This window comes from Nilaparvata lugens, chromosome 10 (genome assembly GCF_014356525.2).
Source record: "Nilaparvata lugens isolate BPH chromosome 10, ASM1435652v1, whole genome shotgun sequence".
NCBI lineage: Eukaryota > Metazoa > Arthropoda > Insecta > Hemiptera > Delphacidae > Nilaparvata > Nilaparvata lugens.
This window is the reverse complement of record NC_052513.1, coordinates 23,426,255-23,451,525: the sequence shown is the minus strand read 5'-3', so window position 1 is coordinate 23,451,525 and position 25,271 is coordinate 23,426,255. Positions and strand designations below refer to the sequence as shown.

At 33.5% G+C, this 25,271-nt stretch overlaps 1 protein-coding gene across 1 annotated transcript in view; it reads right to left on the bottom strand.

Moving 5' to 3' along the window:
* Positions 1–25,271, bottom strand: part of LOC111048477 (mucin-5AC) — a 76,374-nt gene that overhangs the window by 24,774 nt on the left and 26,329 nt on the right. The window contains exon 4 of the mRNA XM_022334365.2: positions 130–1,362. Within this exon, the coding sequence (XP_022190057.2) occupies positions 130–1,362 (1,233 nt within the window). The remainder of the gene's footprint in view (positions 1–129; positions 1,363–25,271) is intronic.

Below are 25,271 nucleotides of genomic sequence, written 5' to 3'. Positions count from 1 at the left end.
ATCAATACCTCTTCATCTTCAAAACTTATACAAATCAATTTATAGTCGATTCCGTCACTGATAAACAACTGATTTTCAGTTAGGTCGAATAGATTTTGGAATTCAAATGACTGAATTGACCATTATTACCTGGTGGAGCAGTAGTACTGGTAGTAGTAGTGGTAGAAGTTGTTGCAGCACCTAAATTACTTTTTATAGCAGCAGTGTTTCCAATTTTATTCAAATTGGGTCTCTTCAACCCTTGCCATTTGTTGAATATCGGTCTTTTCGACAGAAGATTGGTTAATGTTCGATGTGTGGTACTGGCTACTGGAAACTTGGAAGGCCTTGCAGAAGTGACTGGAGATGAGGTTGCAGAAGATATCTGAGGACTCATTGTGGCAGGTCGCCTCATTGCAGATGAAGAAGATACACTCGATACGGTTGTTGACAAGAATGGTAATTTGGTTGGTCTAAAACTACTTGTACTGCTTGAAGGTCTAGCTGTAACTGTACTCTTTGGAGGTTTTGTTTTTACCACATTTCTTTGCGTAGTTGGAACTACAGGAGACCTATCAACACTCTCAAAAAATGATTGCTGTACCTGATTACTACTCGGCGTCTTGGAACTTTCTGCAGGTTTCAAATAGTTTATATTACCGACACTGTACTTGACTGGTGCTTTCAATGTGACAGCGGATGTTGAAGAGCTGATCAATGAGGGATCAGTAGCCACTCCCACTACTTGAGCAGACTGGGACACAAGGAGATCTTGTACGTATGAGATACTGTTCTTAGTGTTTGAAGATTGTTTATCAATACTGTCGATTATAGAGTTTTCCGCGTTGTATTTGATGGGCTGATTTAGAGATGGATGTTTACTACTAGAAACACCTTCATTTTTCAAGGTGGTACTTGTTGAAGATGTGGTGACTTTGATTGAAGTGTTGGGTGGTTTGGATGTGGTGACAATAGGTTTCGTGTAGGATATGGTAGTAGGTTCTATGATATTGTTGTGGGCAGGTACTTTCTGGGAGAGAAACAACGCCTGTGAAGACTGGTTTTGTTTGTAGTGAATATTGGAAGTCAGCGGTGGTTTCCTCATGAGGTTGTACTGTTGTTGATTTTTGTGGGAGAACTGGTGGTTGGAGAATGGTCGCGTGGCAGTGGCGAATGGTCGCAGACCGCCTGGACGTGGCCTGGCTGTGGGCGAGGGTGTGCGGAGGGGTCGGGGAGGCAGACATGTTCCCGCCGAGCTGAGCTTGAGCGGCGATGTGCAGATGCATCTGCCGAACAGTTTGGGAATGAGGAAGTCGCAGTGTGTCCCACTGTCCCACAGACGGCAGTGCGAGTCTCCGTAGCACACGTCTCCCACCTTTGCAGCTGAAACAGAATATGGTCATCAGAAGATAATGTAGAATTGACATAAAAACTGTAATTCAATAACCTTGAAAGAAATTCAATATACCATCTCTATAGTAGCCTAATGAAAAGGTAAATGTGAAGGAGTGGAAGCAAATCAATAACCTGAAACGAAATTCAATATACAGTCACTAAATCAATAAGGAAATCGTAAATGTGGAGGAGAGAAAGCAAATAATATAGCGTCAATTTAAAATAAAAAATTCACGGAAGATTAAGAACTCACACGATGAATTGTATGGAAAGTATAATCCTTTATGAAAACTGCGTGTATAGTGAGGATGTAGATGAAGACAGGGTAATAAGAATACAATATACAGTATTATGTTTTATAATAACATTGAATGATGCTGATTGATTTCAACAGCGTGAATGGATCTTCTGTGATAGAGAACAAAAACATCATGAATGAAAATGATTAAATTATTTTGTGTTTCTAATTAATCTTCAGCCTATAATAAGACTACAATCCCAATTAACATGGAAATAACAAAACATGTGAATTTCTTTCTTATGAAGAGCAACCGTCCACTTGTAAAAATAGATGGTTATAAACAACTGTATACTAAATAATAATACTGAAGCGTCTGACATAATTATTTCTATTTCTGTTCAACTGAGAATCACAACAAAAAGGATAAATCTTTGTTAAACGCAATGGGTGCGTTTCGGTATCCGTTAGCAGGCTTGGGAAACGACCTGCGCTTCACATAGAAATGGGGAATCTCGAATCATGAAAACTAGTTCGCTGGTCCAGATTTGTCAATACTCTACTACAATTTCCGTGATCCTCTCATTGCTGTTTTGATCAATTCAAAACCCAACCTCGAAATTAAAAATATTTGTCAGGCGATATGTGTGTTGCCGGAATTCGAAAACAACCCGCGGTTCATCAAAACAAACTGCTGTGAAAAATGAATCCGTTAATGGACACACGCACTGAATATTTTATTAGGCGGGCGAGAATCAGAAAACGCAAAGATAATGGAAGTTATTTTCATTGTTTGTGGTCAGCTCAGCTGTGAGTTGATTCGGTTTGCTCTAGCCTGCAGCTCAAATTCCTGACTGACAAACGCGTGTTCATCGTGAAGCCTACTTGGCATGCAAACCGTATGAAAACTACTGTGATCGATGCAACTGGGACAGTTATAGAAGTCAGAAAATTGAAAATAGCTGTGATTTTTGGATGAATAGATAGGGAAAATTTATTGAAAAGTGCGTGCAAGAGATTTGATTGAACCGGTAAATGGAAGAGTTTTGAACCGGCAAAATGTTAAAACAACAGAACTGAAAGTTTTCAACCTTATCATTCTATCTCCATTTAGAGAGGCTTTTGTTTGAGCCGAATGAAATCTTCTATCTTCTATATATATATATATGAATGAATGTCTGTTTGTGTGTTTGTTCCCTATGACTTGAAAAATACTTGACATAACGGCATGAAACTTTGGGAATATGTTGTGTTAATATTGGGGATGGTTTCTGACCAGAAATTTTAATAGGGTGGCTAATAATGATTATTTATTAATCCATTTTACAGACCTATGTTTTCGAAATTGTCGGTCTAGCGGCTACCGAAGAATGGGAAGATGATCATGATTAAAGATCATATTGGGATGATAGGCCTATGATTTAGCATCTAAAGTTACCAGCTGTAATAAACACGTCACCCTATGATAAATTGTATAGGCTACTGGTATTACAACGGTAGTTTGGAGTTGAAGTGTAGTTGATTGATACCAGCTGTAGATAATGGTTCCTTAGAAAACCTTTACAAATAATGTTGGAAAAAAATTATTCACCTCATGGAAGAGAGTTGTTCATATTGGATTCATTAATGACAGAATAATTTACAATTTTTTTTAAATTTAGCTTAGCTTATATTCATCCTAAAATGGAAGATGGAAATAATATGTAATTCTGTGTGTTTCATTGTACATCGTATATTTCCTTGACCATCTATTGACAATCAACAACTATGAAAACATTGAATTCATATTTGAAACACTGATTTATCCTATCTATTTTTTTTAAATTCAACACTTTACTGAAAGATATTACTACCAATTGATTGAGAAAAATATGTTTTGGGAATAATGAATGCTGCATGACTAAGCACATAGGAAGTCCGTATTCAGATGTAAATGAAAATATTGATTGTCAGATACATTTCATGATTCACCAAATAAAGATAAGTGTGACATCAGATACATTGACTTTTTGGCGGTACGAAGTTCGCCAGGTAAGCTAGTTGTAAATAAAGCTTTATTATATTAATAGTCAACGCTGAAAAAAGACAAGCACAATCACCAGGAATACTATACATTCTATGAAGGACCAGTAATTTTGAGTAGGTTCAATCACTTCCATTATGGACACTGAATACATTATGTACAATCAATACGTATGAAATTTATCAGCTACAAAAAAATAAACTTTGATTGAAGTGACCCCGACTACTACAATATGAATAACCATTTAGATCAAATATAAGAAATTACTCACATCTCTCATCAACTCGTACTTTTTGTTCACAAAATATTAACACAGAAATATAAGTTATATTGAAAGAACTCACGGCTAGTACCGTACTCAAGTTTGTCTTTTTCTGGCCGTGCTACAAATAAATGTAGGTTTATGTTTTGACATCTCGTTTTTACTTTCCTTGCCCTATTACCATAGGTAAGGAAAGTATTGCTTTCCGAAAAAAATTAAGGTACCCCAATTTATAAATTTCTATACGTTTCAAGGTCCCCTGAGTCCAAAAAAGTGGTTTTTGGGTATTGGTCTGTGTGTGTGTGTGTGTGTGTGTGTGTGTGTGTGTGTGTGTGTGTGTGTGTGTGTGTGTGTGTGTGTGTGTGTGTGTGTGTGTGTGTGTGTGGTGTGTGTGTTGTGTGTGTGTGTGGTGTGTGTGTGTGTGTGTGTGTGTGGTGTGTGTGGTGTGTGTGTGTGTGTGTGTGGGTGTGTGTGTGTGTGTGTGGTGTGTGTGTGTGTGTGTGTGTGTGTGTGTGTGGTGTGTGTGTGTGTTGTGTGTGTGTGTGGTGGTGTGTGTGTGTGTGTGTGGTGTGTGTGTGTGTGTGTGTGTGTGTGTGTGTGTGTGTGGTGGTGTGTGTGTGTGTGTGTGTGTGTGTGTGTGTGGTGTGTGTGTGTGTGTGTGGTGTGTGTGTGTGGTGTGTGTGTGTGTGTGTGTGTGGTGGTGTGTGTGTGTGTGCGTCTGTGTACACGATATCTCATCTCTCAATATAACGGAATGACTTGAAATTTGGAACTTAAGGTTCTTACAATATAAGGATCCGACACGAACAATTTCGATCAAATGCAATTCAAGATGGCGGCAAAATGGAGAAAATGTTGTCAAAAACGAGGTTTTTCTCGATTTTCTCGAAAACGGCTCCAACGATTTTGATTAAATTTATACGTATAATAGTCATTGATGAGCTCTATCAACTGCCACCAGTGCCATATCTGTAAAAATTTCAGGAGCTCCGCCCCATCTTAGCAAAGTTTGATTTCAGATTCCCAATTATCAGGCTTCAGATACAATTTAAAAAAAAAAATTTAAGTGGAGAAGATTGAGCATAAAAATCTCTACAATTAATCTTCAGTAACATTTCCACCTAAAATTGAAAGTAAGCTCGAAAATCGAGAAAATGTGATTATTTCAATTGCAAACTGTTGGCAACTGTTTATTCTATTAAATGATTCACTATGAAGAGATAGCAGACCTCGTATGTCTCCAGCGTTATTGTCATGTCATCAGCTGGTTCAGATCTTTGTTTATAAGTAGACTTGAGATGCGCGTGAGCACTAGCGTCAGGTGATCAATTTTCATAACGGCAAGGAAAGTTGTGTGAGTGCGCCACACCAGATTTTTGTAATCTTGTTGTCTATTAAGAAATTATTCAATGTGATTTTTGTTTGCAATGAAATTTGAATTTGAAAAATGAATTATCAACAAACTCCTAACCAAAGAAAATCTCTGTGCTCTGTTCTAATCGGAATGTAACAATGGAACAAACATGTTGCAAGCTTGCGCTTTCGATCCAAAGAAAATTAAATTTGATCAGCTGATTGATAAAATTATTTTAAGCTTTCCAATGATTACAACATGTGTTAGAATATCATGTGTCAATTATTTCAGTTCCATATGGCATTCACCTTACCATTTTCTTAACCTTACTAAATAGGATCCTTTTTCATCCTTTGAAACCCTTAGAGGCAAAATATCTCAAGTTCCGTTCTTAGTGCGCGTCCAGCATGTTTGAAGAATATTTCTGCAGAGTTTTAAGTCTGTAGGCTAATTAGTTTGAGCTGTAGTGTGATTTTACATGAACATCTTCAAAAAATGCCCTCTCCTGGACCCCTCTCTGCTCCTGGTCGGAATTTTTCTGCATAAATCTAATTTTTTTTCGTAGCTGAACAAAAAAGTTCCTCATGACTTTGCTGTGCAATGAGCGGTTAAAAAGTACAAAATTTTTGGGGGCCCCAGCTCCCTCAGGGGGGTAAATTTCTGAAAATCCTTTCTTAGTGGATGTTTTGAGGCTATCATAAACAATTGGGCTGTGGTGTGATTTCAGTCTGTCGGGGCTTAGCCTTTTATAGATATAGAAGAAGAAAGAAGAAGAAGAAGAAGATAACTTAAAGTTTGTGTAAAATAAGTTGAGACTTGGCCCTCCATCCGAAGAAATTACAGGGTTGCCAAATCGTGTAAAATTGCAACTTTCTCAAATTTCCAATTCTACGTCAGAATTGGATGTAGAATATAACACCGATATCCTAGTAGTACTAAAAAAGCTTCAGAGTTGAAGGATTAGAAGGAAATTTAACTTCTATGATAAAATTGGAAACATCGCGAATATTTGTTTTTCTTTTGAATATCATCTCTCTCAGAATCATGGGTAATGCATAATAATTCTATATAACATTAACGAGAAAAATGTCTTCTTTCTATTGGTACCTGGATCATTTTTATCCGACTTATAGTTATTTTTCAATTAATGATTATGTTCGTCAATGTCGAGATATTTCGAGCATAAAACATGAAATTTTCGACATGCTAGAAACTTTTTTGTTTCAAAAGATAAGTAGGTGGTGAAAGTGAGAAAGTTTCTCACAAATAATTGAAATTATTTTTCCAATTGTCAAAAGTAGATCGGAAGATCGTATTTTGGTCTCCAAGGAATTTTAAAGTTAGGAGAGAGGCTGTATGGTATGCATTGTGTACCAGATTGCTAAAGGCTGGCAATAATTTACAAGATATTTGACTGAATTATTTCAAACGCTAGCAGCTGATTGCCTCTAGAAAGGCTGTAATGAAACACTGCTTGGATTATTCGAGGCGAGGTTATCATTTTCACTATTTATAATCATGTTGCTTACAGTTGCTGAATTTTTCAATCGTTCTGTATTTTGTTTTTGTCGATCCCAGCTATTGATGGCATATGGTCAGGCCCGGCCCCAGTGGTGGGCGGACCGGGCGGCCGCCCAGGGCGGCAGGTTTTGGGGGCGGCAAATTTAAAGGAATGGAAAATTCTTAAATACAAATAAATAATGAATTCATAATATCAAACGTGAATGGTAAAATAATATAAGAAGCTTTTCAACCTCGAGCTAATGAAGACTTTTCTAAGATCAACAATGTCCCAGGAACGTCTGAGTGGTCTAGCGAAAATAAATTAGTTCAGTCCCCAGATCTTGAAGAATTGGTGAAGGAATTCCCCCATGCAAAGGTCAGTCAAGTTCTACTTAATTAAACAGGTGTGTTAAACAAACTTGTAGAAATTGTAGTTCTAATTACTTAGCAAGTTAAGTAGTCCTAATACTATGTGTCAGTCTACGTCTTAAGGCTGTGCAAAGGCTAAAAATAAGCTTTCTTGTACTGGTGATATTTTTCAAAGTTTTTTGATTTGTACCGGTATATATCAAAATAAAAGAGTTTTCTTAGGAGAACATTTTCTTCCAATCATTACTTTTTGAGATATGAACGCCTAAAGTTTAAGTTTTTGGGACAGGACATTTCAAATTCGGTACGAGATAAATTCTTCATGGTATTGTTGATTGAATAAAACAAGAAAATTTTGAAACATTTTCTGAAAATATCAATTTTTTAGAAAGTTAATCAATTTACAACAAAGACTCAACTAAAAGCTATTTTTGGTCATTTTTAGTGAATTGAATAACATTCTCAAAAACTGATATTTTCAGAGAATTTTTGTTTTATCAAATCAAAAATACCATGAAGAATTTATCCTTTGAATTTTATGGATTCATCTCATAGGTACCGAATTTGAAATGTTCTGTCCCAAAAATTTACCATGAAGAATTTATCCTTTGAATTTTATGGATTCATCTCATACCGAATTTGAAATGTTCTGTACCAAAAATTTAAACTTTAGGCGCTCATGTCTCAGAAAGAAGTGATTGAAAAAAAAATGTTTTCCTAAAAAAACTTTTTCATTTTGATAGTTTGATCCTTAAGCGATCCTTGATCGTGTCCTCGCGCGCCTCTCCACTGGGAAATACTGAAATGAAGTCAACTAACGGGTGATTCTCATAGAACATAATCTCATGAGCTTATATCATTGTGCGAAATAGCACTGTGAGGACATTATAGATGTGATGATGGTCGAAGCTAAAAATGAGGTGTTTTTCACAATACAATGAGCATTGTTGTCAAGTGTACCTGGAAATCTATTTGAGATAGAGCGTTCTACATAGTCTCAGATTTTAGAGCACACAATTACGCCCAGAGGGATTTTGAATTTTACATCTGGATTGTAATCGGGATATATGGTTGATCAAATACTAAATATGATCAAAATTGATTTTTTTTCTTAAAATATAACTAATATTTGAAAAATCATTAATAACTCAGTACTCATTGGAGATAGAGAGTTCAAAATGATCTCATTTCATTCAGAATTATATGATCTTAAAAAAGGCAGGAGCAAATTTTTCTGTTCGATCACTGATTTTGCCGGATATAGCTGATACTGGAAAATGAACCAAAAAAAAGAAGTTTTTGGGCCACTCTGTATTAGCACAAGGGAATTTTACATCAAAAACATGGTTCTGGTCTTTTCTCATGTATTCAAACAATATATTGAAAACTGGCCTCTGTTCTACAAATGATATCAACAACTCATTGTCTATTAACTTACTCATTTTCTCACACTCGTCAACCACAAAACACTTAAAACAATAAATAAATGTTATAAACAACTTACAAACTTTACAACAAGACATAGATTAAAAAGCTGATTTTCTAAGACCTCTGACTTGGAGCAACTGGGAAAGACGACTGACTGATCAGCGGCGACGGTAGAAAACCACCAAATGTGTTAATGCCCATTTGGTCATGTACGCCACTGCGTAGACAAGAGAGGCAAAAACACCGCCAGACGCAGTGACAGTGGGCGGCTGCACAGTTGCCGCCAACGGCAATATAGCCGCGCGGCGTTTCTACCGCCCAGTGTGTAAGCTTTCATTCAAGTCCATAGACTACTGCTTGAACGACGGCGACGGCGAAATTACCGCCCCGGCAGAAACCGCCCAATGTGTAACCGGCGTTAGGCGATCGCTCAAGGAGGTGTGGAACCCGTGATTAACAATTAAAGACGGGATACTTTTGTGGAGGGGGGCGGCGGTTGCCGATCTCGCCCAGGACGGCAAAGTCCCTAGGGCCGTGCCTGCATATGGTGGCACACCATTCCACAGCTATCCTTGACTTTGAAACTCCTGAGAGACCAAAATACGCTCTTCCGAGTAATTTTGACAATTGGAAAAATAATTTCAATTATTTGTGAGAAAGTTTCTCGCTTTCACCACCTACTTATCTTTTGAAACAAAAAAGTTTCTAGCATGTCAAAAATTTCATGTTTTATGCTCGAAATGTCTCGACATTGACGAACATAGTCATTAATTTAAAAAACTATAGTCGGATAAAAATGATCCAGATACTAATAGAAAGGATACATTCTCCCCGTTAATTTTATATAAAATTATTACGCATTACGACGCATCATGATTCTGAGAGAAGTGATATTCAAAAGAAAAACAAACCTTCGTGATGTTTCCAATTTTATCATACGTTAAATTTCGTTTTGATCCTTAAATCCTGTAGCTTTTTTAGTACTACTAGGATAACGGGGATGATATTCTACATCCATTTCTGATGTTGAATTAGAAATTTGAGAAAGTTGCAATTTCACACGATTTGGCAACCCTGTAATTTCTTCGGATGGAGGGCCAAGTGTCAACTTATTTTACACAAACTATAGTATTATTTAAACTATCACTCCAGGAGTGCCCACATGGGGGATGGGGAGCTCAAAATTAAATCTTTTGGGGGTTTCAAAGAAGATCAGCATTGTTTAAAATGACTTGTCTAAAATGGGTTCATCACTCCTGATTACTCATATTGATAGTCATATGGCAGGCTATTTTAAAGCCGTAAACCTCTTTCAAAAGGTCTTTTCTATGGAAAACGATTTCTTCGTTTTTAAATACAGATTTTCCAACATTCTCATGCTCAAAGATCAAATGCATGAATATGATGACAATAAATGGTATTCACTTCAAAGTATTTGTATTGGATGAATAGGAAGCATTATTTATCGTCAATATAGATGCTTATTATTATTATTATTCTAATATCAAGTGATACATTTGACACCTTGTGAGACCGGACTCCCACAAGTATAGCCAAACAGTTCCTGCACTAGGAATATAGGTAATAGGGATGGGTATCGAAAGACAAAACATCGATGTTTTGAACATCGATGTTTTTTCCATCCTAACATCGATAAGTGAAAAACATCGACCAGTAAACATCGATGTTTTTGAACATCGATGTTTTTAAACATCGCTTATCGCCCTACGTTTTTATGGATGATACTATTAGTCCAGTCAATATAGACATAAAAAAGGGGGTGTGCTTGCAATTTATATTGTAGTTCTGATTTTTTAATATATTATTTGGGTACATAAGAGAAGCGAGAACCAACTAATTCATGCAAGATTTCCTTGTGCTAGATACAAGATAGCCCAAAAACCTCGTATTTTCGGCTCATTTTCCAGTTTTCAGCTATTTCTGCCAAATCTCTACCAGATTATATAATTCTGAAAAAAATGAGATCACTCGGAACTCTCTATCTCCAATGAGTACTTTGTTATAATTTTTCAAAAATGGGTAAAATTTGAAGAAAAAATCAATTATGATGAATTTTAGTTTTTAATCAACAATATCTTCCGATTGTTACAATTTAGATGTATATTTCAAAATCCCTCTAGGCGTATTTTTGTGCTATGCAATCTGAGATCAGGTAGATCGCTCTATGTCATATAGATTTCCAGGTACACCTGACAACAATGCTCCTTGTATTGTGGAAAACACCTAATTTTCAGCTTCAACCATCATCACCATCTTCTTTGTCCTCACATTGATATTTCGCACAATGACATAAGTTCATGGGTAAGAATCACCCGTTAGATGCACTTACATTTCAGTATTTCCTAGTAGAGGCACGCTTAAGGACACCTCAAGGATCAAAATTTCAAACACATAACTTTTGACACAATGTTCAGATTTCATCGTACTACACTTCATTCTTCTCGGCTCGCCAAGGCGGTTCAAAATCATGCATCAACAGTCAAATTCGGTCAAAAAATAGAAAATTTATTGTTGAGTGTAGGTACTTATTCATATTCAATACATAAGAAATGGCCAATTTCTATATTCAAAGCTATGTATCTCGGTAACCCCTTATTATAAAAATTATTACATGATCTTGAAATGTACAATAGAATTTTCTATTTCATCTGCTGTAAACAACTCATGAAAAAATATGTTCGTAAAGTGAGATTTGATTGTTGAAAAAAATCCAGAAATTGTAGATATTTTTCTCATATTAACGGTTTTGGCAGTTCTATGATAGCGAAAAGTGATTCAAGATGGATTTTAGGCAACTGAGCTCGTAGGGGATGAATTTATCTACAATTTGTAATCAATCGTAAGTTTCTATGATGTATCAGACTCGTTTTAGAAACTCTTGATCAACAGTAAAATTACGACAAAATTTAAAAACTGAAATCGCCATTTTTAAAATCTTAACTTCCAAATTGTTTTGGAATCGAAAGTATTATTTATTGGAGTGGGTAGAGGGGGACAATTTTCACACTCTCACTAGATTTGGAAATTTTATCAGAAGTATTTCACAAGACATGCAACTTTGAATATAGAAATTGGTCATTTTCTGTGTATTGGAATATGGGCTTGAGTACACTCAACAATAAATTTTCCATTTTTCGACCGAATTTGACTTATTATGCATGATTTTGAACCGCCGTGACGAACCGAGAAGGATGAAGTGTAGTACGATGAAATCTGAGCATTGTGTCAAAAGTTATGTGTTTGAAATTTTGATCCTTGAGGTGTCCTTAAGCGCGCCTCTCCACTAGGAAATACTGAAATGAAGTGTATCTTACGGGTGATTCTCATAGAACATAATCTCAAGAACTCATGTCGTTGTGCGAAATATCAATGTGAGGACAATGTAGTTGGTGATGATGCTTGAAGCTGAAAATTAGGTGTTTTTCACAATACAAGGAGCATTGTTGTCAGGTGTACCTGGAATATGAAATAGATCGCTATACTCGATCTCAGATTGTAGAACACAAAAAGAGCTTCTAAAGTGACTACAATTTTATCTGGAGCTATTGTTCCAATATTTCAACAGTTACTTACTGGAATCACAGCAATTTTGGACTTGTGGTATTCAAGTAACAGTCTTTCGAATAATTGAAGCCAGGTTGTGACTAGAAAGATACATCAACTCTAGTTCACAAGATTTGTCATCTTCATGGTTTAGTCTGAAACCTCTCGGGATATCCTTGAGGATTCGGTCTAGAAATTTCACCCTAAGCTAATTTTAGCAATCATTGATACTCATATCATATTCATTCAATACCTGATAGATTTTTTAGGAAATGAAAATGGATTAAGTTTTTTTATATGGATATCTGCACTCCTTACAATACGAGGACCTCTTTTCCTGAGCTAGATTAGTTAGTGTTAAACACATGTTGAGGAAATAATTGTAGTAAGAAAAAACTCTTTCTTCCTAAGAAACGAAGAATCCGACCTCTTATTCAATTCTAAATAACTATCTAACCTTGACACGGGCCACAGAATTAATGTAAATCTTCAAGGGTATCCAACAGTCTCACATAAAAATTCAGAGAGCCTGATTGGCGCGCGTCATCTTCCTTCCACAGTAAGATCCACTTCCTACGGTCAGCATTGGTTGAATGGAAAGCAGTCAAGTTAATCATTAGAAATGCTGAGAGTTTTAAGTGAATCTCACTAGAGAAGCATACAGCGTGCAGTCACACTTCCTTTCTTCACGAGACATTGCCCTTCCGGGAAAAAATCATCACCAACAAAAAATATTTTCTTATCTAAAAATTAATCTAGAACTTCGCTAGACTTTTCGACGTTGGGCTTGGAGCGAATGTAATGATTCGTATGTGAGAATCCATTGTGAGCATCAATTGTCAATGATAGCTGTTAGTTTATTGTATGATTGTCGAAAGCCTGTGATATTTTAACTCTCTAATGAAAAAAAAATGGGAATTGGGAATATGTATAAATAATACCTGGATAGTGAAATGGTTTTGAAATATTTATTGACCCAAGTTATACGGCCATTAAAAAAATCTTTTACAGGATCTCATAGTATGTTTTTATCTATTGATATTTTCTACAAGTTATTAGTACATAATTATCAATAGATCCAGGTAGCTCGTTCACTTAGCATATTCCACTGTAGAATAGACTCTCTTGTATTCGTTGATTGTAGTTAATTTCATTTCAATAACGTCAGTAGACCATGTTCAACTCTGTTATTTTCCAAAGTTCTAATTGATGAACATTAATCAATCAATCATGTTCACATTACTGCGGCATTGACTTTGCCATTCATTTTTCATCCAATGGAGGTTTATCAATGATTCAATATGACTTCTACAATATACTTTATCCTGCTTTCTTTACACTGTTCTCAATCTACTTTTGACACTACTTTATAGGCCTATACTAATCTATGATTCAAATAATAATGCTGTTTGCAGTACTCTACTGCTGCAACTAGAACTAACCGAATTACTTTTCTGACACAAAACATTACTTGGACTAACCAAATGCACTGATTGGCGATGGATATGTGAGACCCGAAAGCACGATAAAAAATCTCAACTGGCTCTTTCACCCTCATGCAAATGACTCAATCGATAAGGCATCTTTTCTTAACGGTATCAACGGTATTGTCTGGTGTAGGCTCGAGCATTAGAATTCAAAACATCGAACTTGAAAGCCCGGAAGTCATGCTCAACCTAATGTTTCCGTTCTGTCCGTACGGTACGGCTACTAGAATGTACATCAAACTACGGACAGAAATCAGATGCAGAAAGATGATTGGGTTATTGCGGTGAGCTTCCCAACAGGAGAACACGATTTCGAGGTCAGTGTACAGTGGACAATGACATGATTCGCCTCTCACAGTGTTGGGATTCAGTTCACTGGTAGACTAGTGCCCGGTTTCTCAGTCGTTCCATAAACTGTTTATCCATTCAATAACTTTATTGAATCGATAAACATGAGAAATGCGTTTCTAGAACGCTCCCTAAACTTATTGAATCCTTAAATCTCTCGATAAACACTATATGCCTGGTTTCTCAGTCGTTCCATAAGCTGTTTATCCATTCAATAACTTTATTGAACCGATAAATATGAAAATTGCGTTTCTAGAACGTTCCCTAAACTTATTGAATCTATAAATCTATCGATAAACTATAGTGCCAAAATCCAGCCTATAAATATTTATTGACCCAAGTTATACGGCCATTAAAAAAATCTTTTACAGGATCTCATAGTATGTTTTTATCTATTGATATTTTCTACAAGTTATTAGTACATAATTATCAATAGATCCAGGTAGCTCGTTCACTTAGCATATTCCACTGTAGAATAGACTCTCTTGTATTCGTTGATTGTAGTTAATTTCATTTCAATAACGTCAGTAGACCATGTTCAACTCTGTTATTTTCCAAAGTTCTAATTGATGAACATTAATCAATCAATCATGTTCACATTACTGCGGCATTGACTTTGCCATTCATTTTTCATCCAATGGAGGTTTATCAATGATTCAATATGACTTCTACAATATACTTTATCCTGCTTTCTTTACACTGTTCTCAATCTACTTTTGACACTACTTTATAGGCCTATACTAATCTATGATTCAAATAATAATGCTGTTTGCAGTACTCTACTGCTGCAACTAGAACTAACCGAATTACTTTTCTGACACAAAACATTACTTGGACTAACCAAATGCACTGATTGGCGATGGATATATGAGGCCCGAAAGCACGATAAAAAATCTCAACTGGCTCTTTCACCCTCATGCAAATGACTCAATCGATAAGGCATCTTTTCTTAACGGTATCAACGGTATTGTCTGGTGTAGGCTCGAGCATTAGAATTCAAAACATCGAACTTGAAAGCCCGGAAGTCATGCTCAACCTAATGTTTCCGTTCTGTCCGTACGGTACGGCTACTAGAATGTACATCAAACTACGGACAGAAATCAGATGCAGAAAGATGATTGGGTTATTGCGGTGAGCTTCCCAACAGGAGAACACGATTTCGAGGTCAGTGTACAGTGGACAATGACATGATTCGCCTCTCACAGTGTTGGGATTCAGTTCACTGGTAGACTGAGTAGTGAATCTTGTATGAGCTGCAGAGTTTGCATGTTTGGAAATTGCTCCAGGCAACAATACATAGTAGGCTATTTTAGGGTTGTTACATTGTAGATGCGAACAAGCAACTTTGTCGTTCGTCATTCTTTATGTTCCTTGTTGATTCTCATGAAATAAGAATACATAGTATAGAAATTTTATACAACAACATGATTTCGCACATAGGGTAATGTGATAAAATTAGCCGATCTATTTGAAGATAGCAATTTCATGAGTTTTGAACGAAAGAGTGAGCTAATGGAATATATTTGAATGAGCCATGGGGATGAGATCAGCATTCTACATAATGGCAATAGTAATTGATTAGTTCCAGTGGTAATTGATTACTCTCTTATACTTAGTATGAGTGGTTGCTCTGTGAATATTGATGTCTAACGAAGTTTCGCATCCTATTATTGGAGGATCATCTCGTTGAACGAATCAGTTTTGTCCTTATATCCTCATGGAATGATAATAGAGAATTCTTAGAAGATAGATCAGAATAATGAATTCTAACATCTTGTGAATAATGTATGTGTAATATATAATCTGATGTTTCTTATCAATCTATATGAAAAACAAGATACGAGTATCCCCTTGAAGAGAAAACAATGAAGTTCATCTCTAGAAATTGTCTATCAACTTTTAACACAAGATATTATCTTGGACTTGTGGTTAATACAAACGATGTCGTGTCAAGACATTCCAGTTGAAATTTGTTTCAGTGTAAATTATGAGGCATAATGATTATCGTAATGTTATTTATCTCTAGTCTATTCAAGTTATGAAGCTGTATATCTTCGTAGGCTTAGATAGCCTAGATGGTGGCATGCCAAATGACCGATTCCCATTTGGTCTAAATTATTATTTTGTCGCAAAAGATCGAAGAATCCCAAATGGTAGAATTGAAACTTGTACTTTCCCAAATGGTCGAATCCCAAATGATCGAAAAGTTTCAATAGTAATCCCATTTGGCCGAAAATCTCAGCTGTCGCAAAAAGTCGAAGATTTGATTTTCCCATCTGACCGATTCTCAAACAGTTGAATCCCATTTGATGAAAAAATGTTGTAGTTCGTCGCAAATGGTCGAATCCTATTAGGTAGAAGAGTTTTGTAGTTTGTCGCAAATAGTCGAATCCCAAAAGGTCAAAAGTATACTTTCCCATATGGTCGAATCCCATCTAGCCGATGAGATTCGATCATTTGCGACGAAATACAACATTTTTCATCAAATGGGATTTGACTGTTTGAGAATCGGTCAGATGGGAAAATCAAATCTTCGACCTTTTGCGACAGTTGAGATTTTCGGCCAAATGGGATTACTAAAATGGGATTAACTTTTCGATCATTTGGGATTCGACCATTTGGGAAAGTTCAAGTTGAGTGGCATGCCAAATGACCGATTCCCATTTGGTCGAAATTATTATTTTGTCGCAAAAGATCGACAATTGAAGAATCCCAAATGATAGAATTGAAACTTTTACTTTCCCAAATGGTCGAATCCCAAATGATCGAAAAGTTTTAATAGTAATCCTATTTGACCGAAAATCTCAACTGTCGCAAAAGGTCGAAGATTGATTTTCCCATCTGACCGATTCTCAAACAGTCGAATCCCATTTGATAGAAAAATTTTGTAGCTCGTCGCAAATGCTCGAATCCTATTAGGTAGAAAAGTCTTGTAGTTTGTCGCAAATAGTCGAATCCTATTTGGTAGAAAAGATTTGTAGTTTGTCGCAAATAGTCGAATCCTATTAGGTAGAAAAGTTTTGTAGTTTGTCGCAAATAGTCGAATCCTATTTGGTAGAAAAGATTTGTAGTTTGTCGCAAATGATCGAATCCCATCAGACCGATAGCCGAGTGAGAAACAGGAGAAAGAAATAGAAAAACCGGTTCTACCGATTGCGCTCAGAATGTGTTGAGCTGAGCCAAGTAGAAGGAATTTCTTCTCTGTGCCTGAGCCCGCATGAATGTATGAGCTGCGCCCAATCACGAAAAAACTTGGCACACATTTACATGAAGAAGAAAAGAAGTAGAAAAAGAAAAATAAAAAGAAGAAAAATATATTTCTTCATGATTTAATTATACCTTTCCATGAATTACACTCAGTATTCTGGTGCCTGATTTATCATACTTCTACATACCTTACATCAATATTATTTATTTATCATCGGTGCTGCGTTAGAAAATGAATGAAGTTATATGCTTTGTCTAATAACATACAAGGATTACAATCCCGTTCTCTCCAACAGATACTGACCTTCCAGATACTGACTTCTGATACTGACTTTATGTATCTCATTATAGCCAGTTGCATTGCTATTTAAATATTGTGAGAAATTGATGATTCTGTTAAACATTCCTGGAGCAATTCTCTACTCTATAAACTTGATTATGTCGGTGATATTTTTCCATAATTGATTGACACGTAATTATAATTGAATACCGGCAATAATTATAACTGCAGAATATTTTTTCAATGTGAGAGGTTTTAGATAAAACCAGCGAATCAAACAATCTCTGTCTCACACTCTCCCACTCTCTCTCTTTCCAGAGTTTTCCCTCTATAATATTCAATTTGATGAATCACTGATTTGAAACAGAGCCACCGTTCTGTATCATTATTATTGTTGCTAATAAAAGTATTATTATTTTTATTCAAAGAAATACAATAATATCATTCGAAATAGATATAGTCAACTCTCCATCTACCTTTTTTCACACATCTCTCTCGACTTCCCTTCATTGCCAATTCCTCCTCTTTCTTATCTAGCTTATTTAAACTATCCTCCAAGTTAAGGTGCATTTTCGTTTGTGCGTAAATTTCCGCAGCAGTGAAGATAGAATGTAATAGAGCTTTGTCAAACTACACCGCGCCACGTATGTCTTAACCGCACCGGAGATTTTCGACAACTGAAAGACTAGCTGAATACCAATGGATTTAAAAATGGAATAATTAATCCTGTTTTGACTTTCTAGGAATAAAAAAATCATTGTTTGACAAAGGCAGTTCTATCAATTATTTTTTCTATGGAATGAGTAGCTGAAAATCAAACAAATTTAGAATCAAGCTGGTGTTGAATAGTGTAGAAAAAAACATATCAATGCGCAGTACATATATCAATCATGAATGATACAGTGAAAAGTGTCTGTGAATGGATATGTCAACTCATCAAATCAATTGTACTTTACCATTGATAGTATAGTTTCAAGTAATGTTATGAAAGTAAATGTTAATAAAAGTTTCACGGAAATGAAATGGTACCAGATAATGTTAATGATTTCATTATAATATTATCTGAGGCAAAAAATATAATTGAAGGATAAATTAGTCTGATCTTTAATTCTATTTTTCTCTTACTTTTCTCATGGTCTCTTTACCCTTTACGGGAGTATACAAACTCGGCAGTGCGGTCAGAAATTCCAAAATTTAGTATACAAACTCGGCAGTTTTAAGAAAAAGATCCCTCTTGAGGGTTATACAAACTCGGCAATTCGTCTCACTTATGAAAACTAGGCTATCCTTGTCAGGGCTCTACAAACTCGACAATCGAACTTTCGATTCAAGGTGAATTCAACTCTCAATGGATCTAAATGTATCAAAAAGTACGCTTTTTTGTGATAGGATTTATTATCAGGCGTATTATTCTCAGCAGATTAAAACATTCCTTTATCTCACAGCTTCTACTGGCTACGGGTGACCAGCCACGTTAATCAAACATGACAAGAAAAATAATGAAGAATGACCAATCGAATATATATTTCATATATGTTTAATGAATTTAATGCATGGTGGAAGTATCTAGAATGATCCCATTCAATATCAACAGTGTCTCCTTCAATTTTTCCTCAATCATTTAGTAATAGTCCAGTCAAGGAAAGGTTATAGAGGGGAAAGTTGGGAAGACAATTTTTGACCTCGCAGATCTGTTTGGGGTAGAAAGGAGGTAAACATATCAAAAGTCCCCACCCCTTCTCTCCTGTGTTGAGGGTGTGGGGGTGGTTTAAAGGTAGCATCTTTTGGTTTCTCGCATATAACTCAGAAACTATGTATCTTAAGGACTTGACTGTCATATAACAAATTGAAGCCTACAAAATTTCGCACAATATTCATTTCACAACTTTTTTTATCTCCTCTAGTTTTCGAGATATCCGCCCTTGTAAGTGTGACATTTTTGAAAAACACGTTTGCCACCCATTTTTTTCAATTTTTGCTCTTATAACTTTTTGAACATCGATGGGAAAAATCCATGCTGATTATAAGCTTATATAGAGCATTGAATTCTCTTCAATTTGATGTATAATTTCACATTTTTACACATTTCCCTACACCTTTTGCAGCAGCTCTAGTGTTGAGTATGAAATCTCCATTTTTGTAAAAATAAACCAATTGACAAATGAATTTAGAGGAAATGTTTTAAACAAATTTTTTGGCTTTGCAGCTTTGTTTAGACTAGTTAGGAGGAGAAAATATCAAAAGTCCCATTCCTAACTCATGTGCTAAGGGAATGAGGGTGGTTTAAAAGTTTTAATTTTCAGCGTTTTGCTTCCACGCTCATATCTTGAGAACAATGCGTTCAACCGACATTACTAACTATTCAAAAATGAAGCTTCATAAATTATCTACACTTTTTGTTAAGTAAAATGTTGTAATATTCCCAAAAGTTCCCGAGATATTCGCTCTTGAAGTTGTGTAATTGTTAAAATAACAGGTTTTCATCCAATGTTTTGCTCTTTCAGGGCTTATAACTCCTCAAGAATGCATCATAAAAACTTATGCTTATCGTAGTTTCTTAGAGCATTCAATTCTCTCTGAAATGATGTATTTTTTTCTCTATTCCAAGTTTTCCTCTCATTGTTATAGCAGCTTCAATGTAGGGGGTGAAATTGTCATTGCCTGGACTATAAAGCTGCGTACACATATACGCGCTTCCAACCCGCACCGAGCACGCTCCGCTCTCGTACCGCCCTCATACCACCCTCGTTCCTTCATCGAACCACAGTCGCTCCGCCCACGCACCCATCATGAACGTTACGGAAGATGTTAGATCTTCTCGCGTTCCCCGGTCGAACCACTGTTGCTCCCCGGTCGATCATCAATCGCTCTGCTGGAGTGACATTCGGTTGCGGAGCAGAGCGAAAGTCTGTACGCACCTTATGAGTCATGATCGGGAATCGGTTTGCGATGAATTTTAGTCAGTGTTCAATTAAAATTACTATTACCATCTCCCATGTAGAAACAATGTATTTCTTGCATCAAACTAATTGATTTTGAAATATTTCTTGCCCCATCTGTGACTTGTTGATTGAGGTCTTCGGATTTGATTTCCTACTTCACATGCCACATTTATTTCCTATAAGACATAATCATTTTTTCAACAGAGTAATAATAATAATAATAATAATAACTTTTATTCACTTCATTGTACAATTTTACAAAGCATAAAACATAAAAAATATCAAGTGCACTCCTCATTAGGCTAGGCCTGCGTCGAGGAGTGGTTCGTCTTATGAATTACAGAAAATATATAAGAAAAACGATTCAGCTGCTTCAAGTACTATATAGAGCTACTTACATAAATAGTATTATCTTATGCCATTAAGCAATCTAAACAAAAATACACATCTTCCACAAAAATAAACAAATTGATTACAATGCTTAGTTTATATAGCCTAGTTTACAGAATAAAGTTAAACATATTTCAATGAAAAAAAAATGAAACGAAACAATTTATGAAGCCGATAAATACAGTCTTAACCTTCTACAGAAAATCGATAAGGAGGACTCTCTAGAAATATCGAAAGGTAAAACATTAAATAAACGAGGACCCTGAAAGGCTGCATGACCAGCCGCAGATGCAGTTACACATCTCGGCTCATACAGTTTCTCTCTGGCTTGACCACGAGTTGTATATCCATGTTCAGGAGTCACTGGAAAATCTAATGGTCGTTCAAATACATATTTTAATAAGTTCAATTTATATAAATCCTCAGGGCTTAGAACTTTGAATTCTTTATAGATTAGGTTAGTGGGATATCTAACTGGTCTATTCAGACATATTTTTACAATTTTCTTATATTGCAAAATAAGGGGTTGTAAGATGGAAGATCCACAACCTCCCCATCCAACAATGCCATATTCAATTACAGAAGAGATTAGGGCAAGGAATACCATCCTCAACTGGTACAATGGGAGAATATTACTTAAGAGTAATATGAAATACCAGTTTTTCATATTATAAAATTAATGATTGATAAGAATAACAATCCTATAATAACTACTTGAAAACTTGGAAGGACTATTCGAAATTAATATTTATTTGTTATATCACTTGATCGAGTGGTGAATCAAGGATTATACGCCATGAATTAGCAAAAAAACTGAATGAAAAGCAGTTATTATAACAATTTCACACTTTCAAGAGCCCATATTTCAAAAACTGTAGGAAATATCACAAAACTCCTCTGAACAAAAATTGAGTATGCGAGTGACACATTCTTCTTCTTCTTCTTCTTCTTCTTCTTCTTCTTCTTCTTCTTCTTCTTCTTCTTCTTCTTTTTTTCTTCTTCTTCTTCTTCTTCTTCTTCATGTAAATGTGTGCCAAATTTTGTTGCGATCCGATACGAGGCGCAGAATCTACATTCAGTTGGACGCAGTACAACACATTGTGAGCGCAATCGATAGATCCCGATTTCGATCTGATGCGATTCGATCATTTGCGACAAACTATAAAATTTTCTACCTAATAGGAATCGACCATTTAGGAATCGATCAGTTGGGAAAATCATCTTTTTCGTCGCAAAAGATCGAAAATTGAAGAATCCCAAATGGTAGAATTGAAACTTCTACTTTCCCAAATGGTCGAATCCCAAATGATCCAAAAGTTTTAATAGTAATCCCATCTGGTCGAAAATCTCAACTGTCGCAAAAGGTCGAAGATTTGATTTTCCAAACTGACCAATTCCCAAATGGTCGATTCCTATTTGGTAGAAAAGTTTAGTTGTTAGTCGCAAATGATCGAATCTCATATATATATATATATATATATATATATATATATATATATATATATATATATATATATATATATATATATATATATATATATATATATATATATATATATATATATATATATATATATATATATATATATATATATATATATATATATATATATATATATATATATATATATATATATATATATATATATATATATATATATATATATATATATATATATATATATATATATATATATATATATATATATATATATATATATATATATATATATATATATATATATATATATATATATATATATATATATATATATATATATATATATATATATATATATATATATATATATATATATATATATATATATATATATATATATATATATATATATATATATATATATATATATATATATATATATATATATATATATATATATATATATATATATATATATATATATATATATATATATATATATATATATATATATATATATATATATATATATATATATATATATATATATATATATATATATATATATATATATATATATATATATATATATATATATATATATATATATATATATATATATATATATATATATATATATATATATATATATATATATATATATATATATATATATATATATATATATATATATATATATATATATATATATATATATATATATATATATATATATATATATATATATATATATATATATATATATATATATATATATATATATATATATATATATATATATATATATATATATATATATATATATATATATATATATATATATATATATATATATATATATATATATATATATATATATATATATATATATATATATATATATATATATATATATATATATATATATATATATATATATATATATATATATATATATATATATATATATATATATATATATATATATATATATATATATATATATATATATATATATATATATATATATATATATATATATATATATATATATATATATATATATATATATATATATATATATATATATATATATATATATATATATATATATATATATATATATATATATATATATATATATATATATATATATATATATATATATATATATATATATATATATATATATATATATATATATATATATATATATATATATATATATATATATATATATATATATATATATATATATATATATATATATATATATATATATATATATATATATATATATATATATATATATATATATATATATATATATATATATATATATATATATATATATATATATATATATATATATATATATATATATATATATATATATATATATATATATATATATATATATATATATATATATATATATATATATATATATATATATATATATATATATATATATATATATATATATATATATATATATATATATATATATATATATATATATATATATATATATATATATATATATATATATATATATATATATATATATATATATATATATATATATATATATATATATATATATATATATATATATATATATATATATATATATATATATATATATATATATCTTCTTCTTCATGTAAATGTGTGCCAAATTTTGTTGCGATCCGATACGAGGCGCAGAATCTACATTCAGTTGACGCAGTACAACACATTGTGAGCGCAATCGATAGATCCCGATTTCGATCTGATGCGATTCGATCATTTGCGACAAACTATAAAATTTTCTACCTAATAGGAATCGACCATTTAAGAATCGATCAGTTGGGAAAATCATCTTTTTCGTCGCAAAAGATCGAAAATTGAAGAATCCCAAATGGTAGAATTGAAACTTCTACTTTCCCAAATGGTCGAATCCCAAATGATCCAAAAGTTTTAATAGTAATCCCATCTGGTCGAAAATCTCAACTGTCGCAAAAGGTCGAAGATTTGATTTTCCAAACTGACCAATTCCCAAATGGTCGATTCCTATTTGGTAGAAAAGTTTAGTTGTTAGTCGCAAATGATCGAATCTCATCGGCTAGATGGTATTCGACCATATATGGGAAAGTATACTCTTCGACCTTTTGGGATTCGGTCAGATGGGACCCCACGGCCTAGACGTCTGCATGCGCTACCTTGTCGCGGGTTCGAACATTTGATCATCTTATCAAATCACCCTCGCACTTTCCATTACTCACGCACAAGCAGACGGCTCATGTGGGCAGTATCCACAATAAAAAATTCAATTTCTCGAACTCTAAATATTGAAGCTAAATACGTCTATACGAGACGTAAACCCGAATCCTCATATATTTCTATTAGAATATGAGCCTACTAAACCCTCAAATTATCTTAATATTCATTTAACTATAGAATCACAATTCATATTGCAAGAGGTTCATGAGTTCCAGCATAGAGATAAGATAGCATAAGAAAGATATTCCATGGTATGGGGTTTTTATGTTCCAAATTTCGAGACGATTTTCCGTTAACTCAAGTAAATTACGATCGACCATTGACTATTATTACTGTGTTGGCTGGGTGAGAGTTTAAGAACAGCACAGTATGAGAGACTACCAGCATCATAATAGCTTCACGAAAAATAACTACCCACTAGTACTATCGGCTTGAGTTAACACTGGAACTTGGAATATAAACACCCTATACTATGAGCTATCTTCTAATTCTATAATTTCTCCATGGTTTTAGCTATTTGAAATTCATTATTAACTAGTAGTTCTGTGAACAGTAGACCTCACGCAGTTTTCTCATCCACAAGTATCTGATGTCATCTGTTTGAAATATTAATAAACTCAGTTAATGTTTGTATTTGTATTCCATTTGTATTTGTACTCATCCAGTTCCGTGATAATCTTTCCATCTGATGATAATTAATTCTTTACAATCAAACATATAATACATTTTTCAGCATTATTTAGTTCATTTGATTATTTTTAATCACCTAGTAAATTAGTTTTTTCAAATGTGAGAA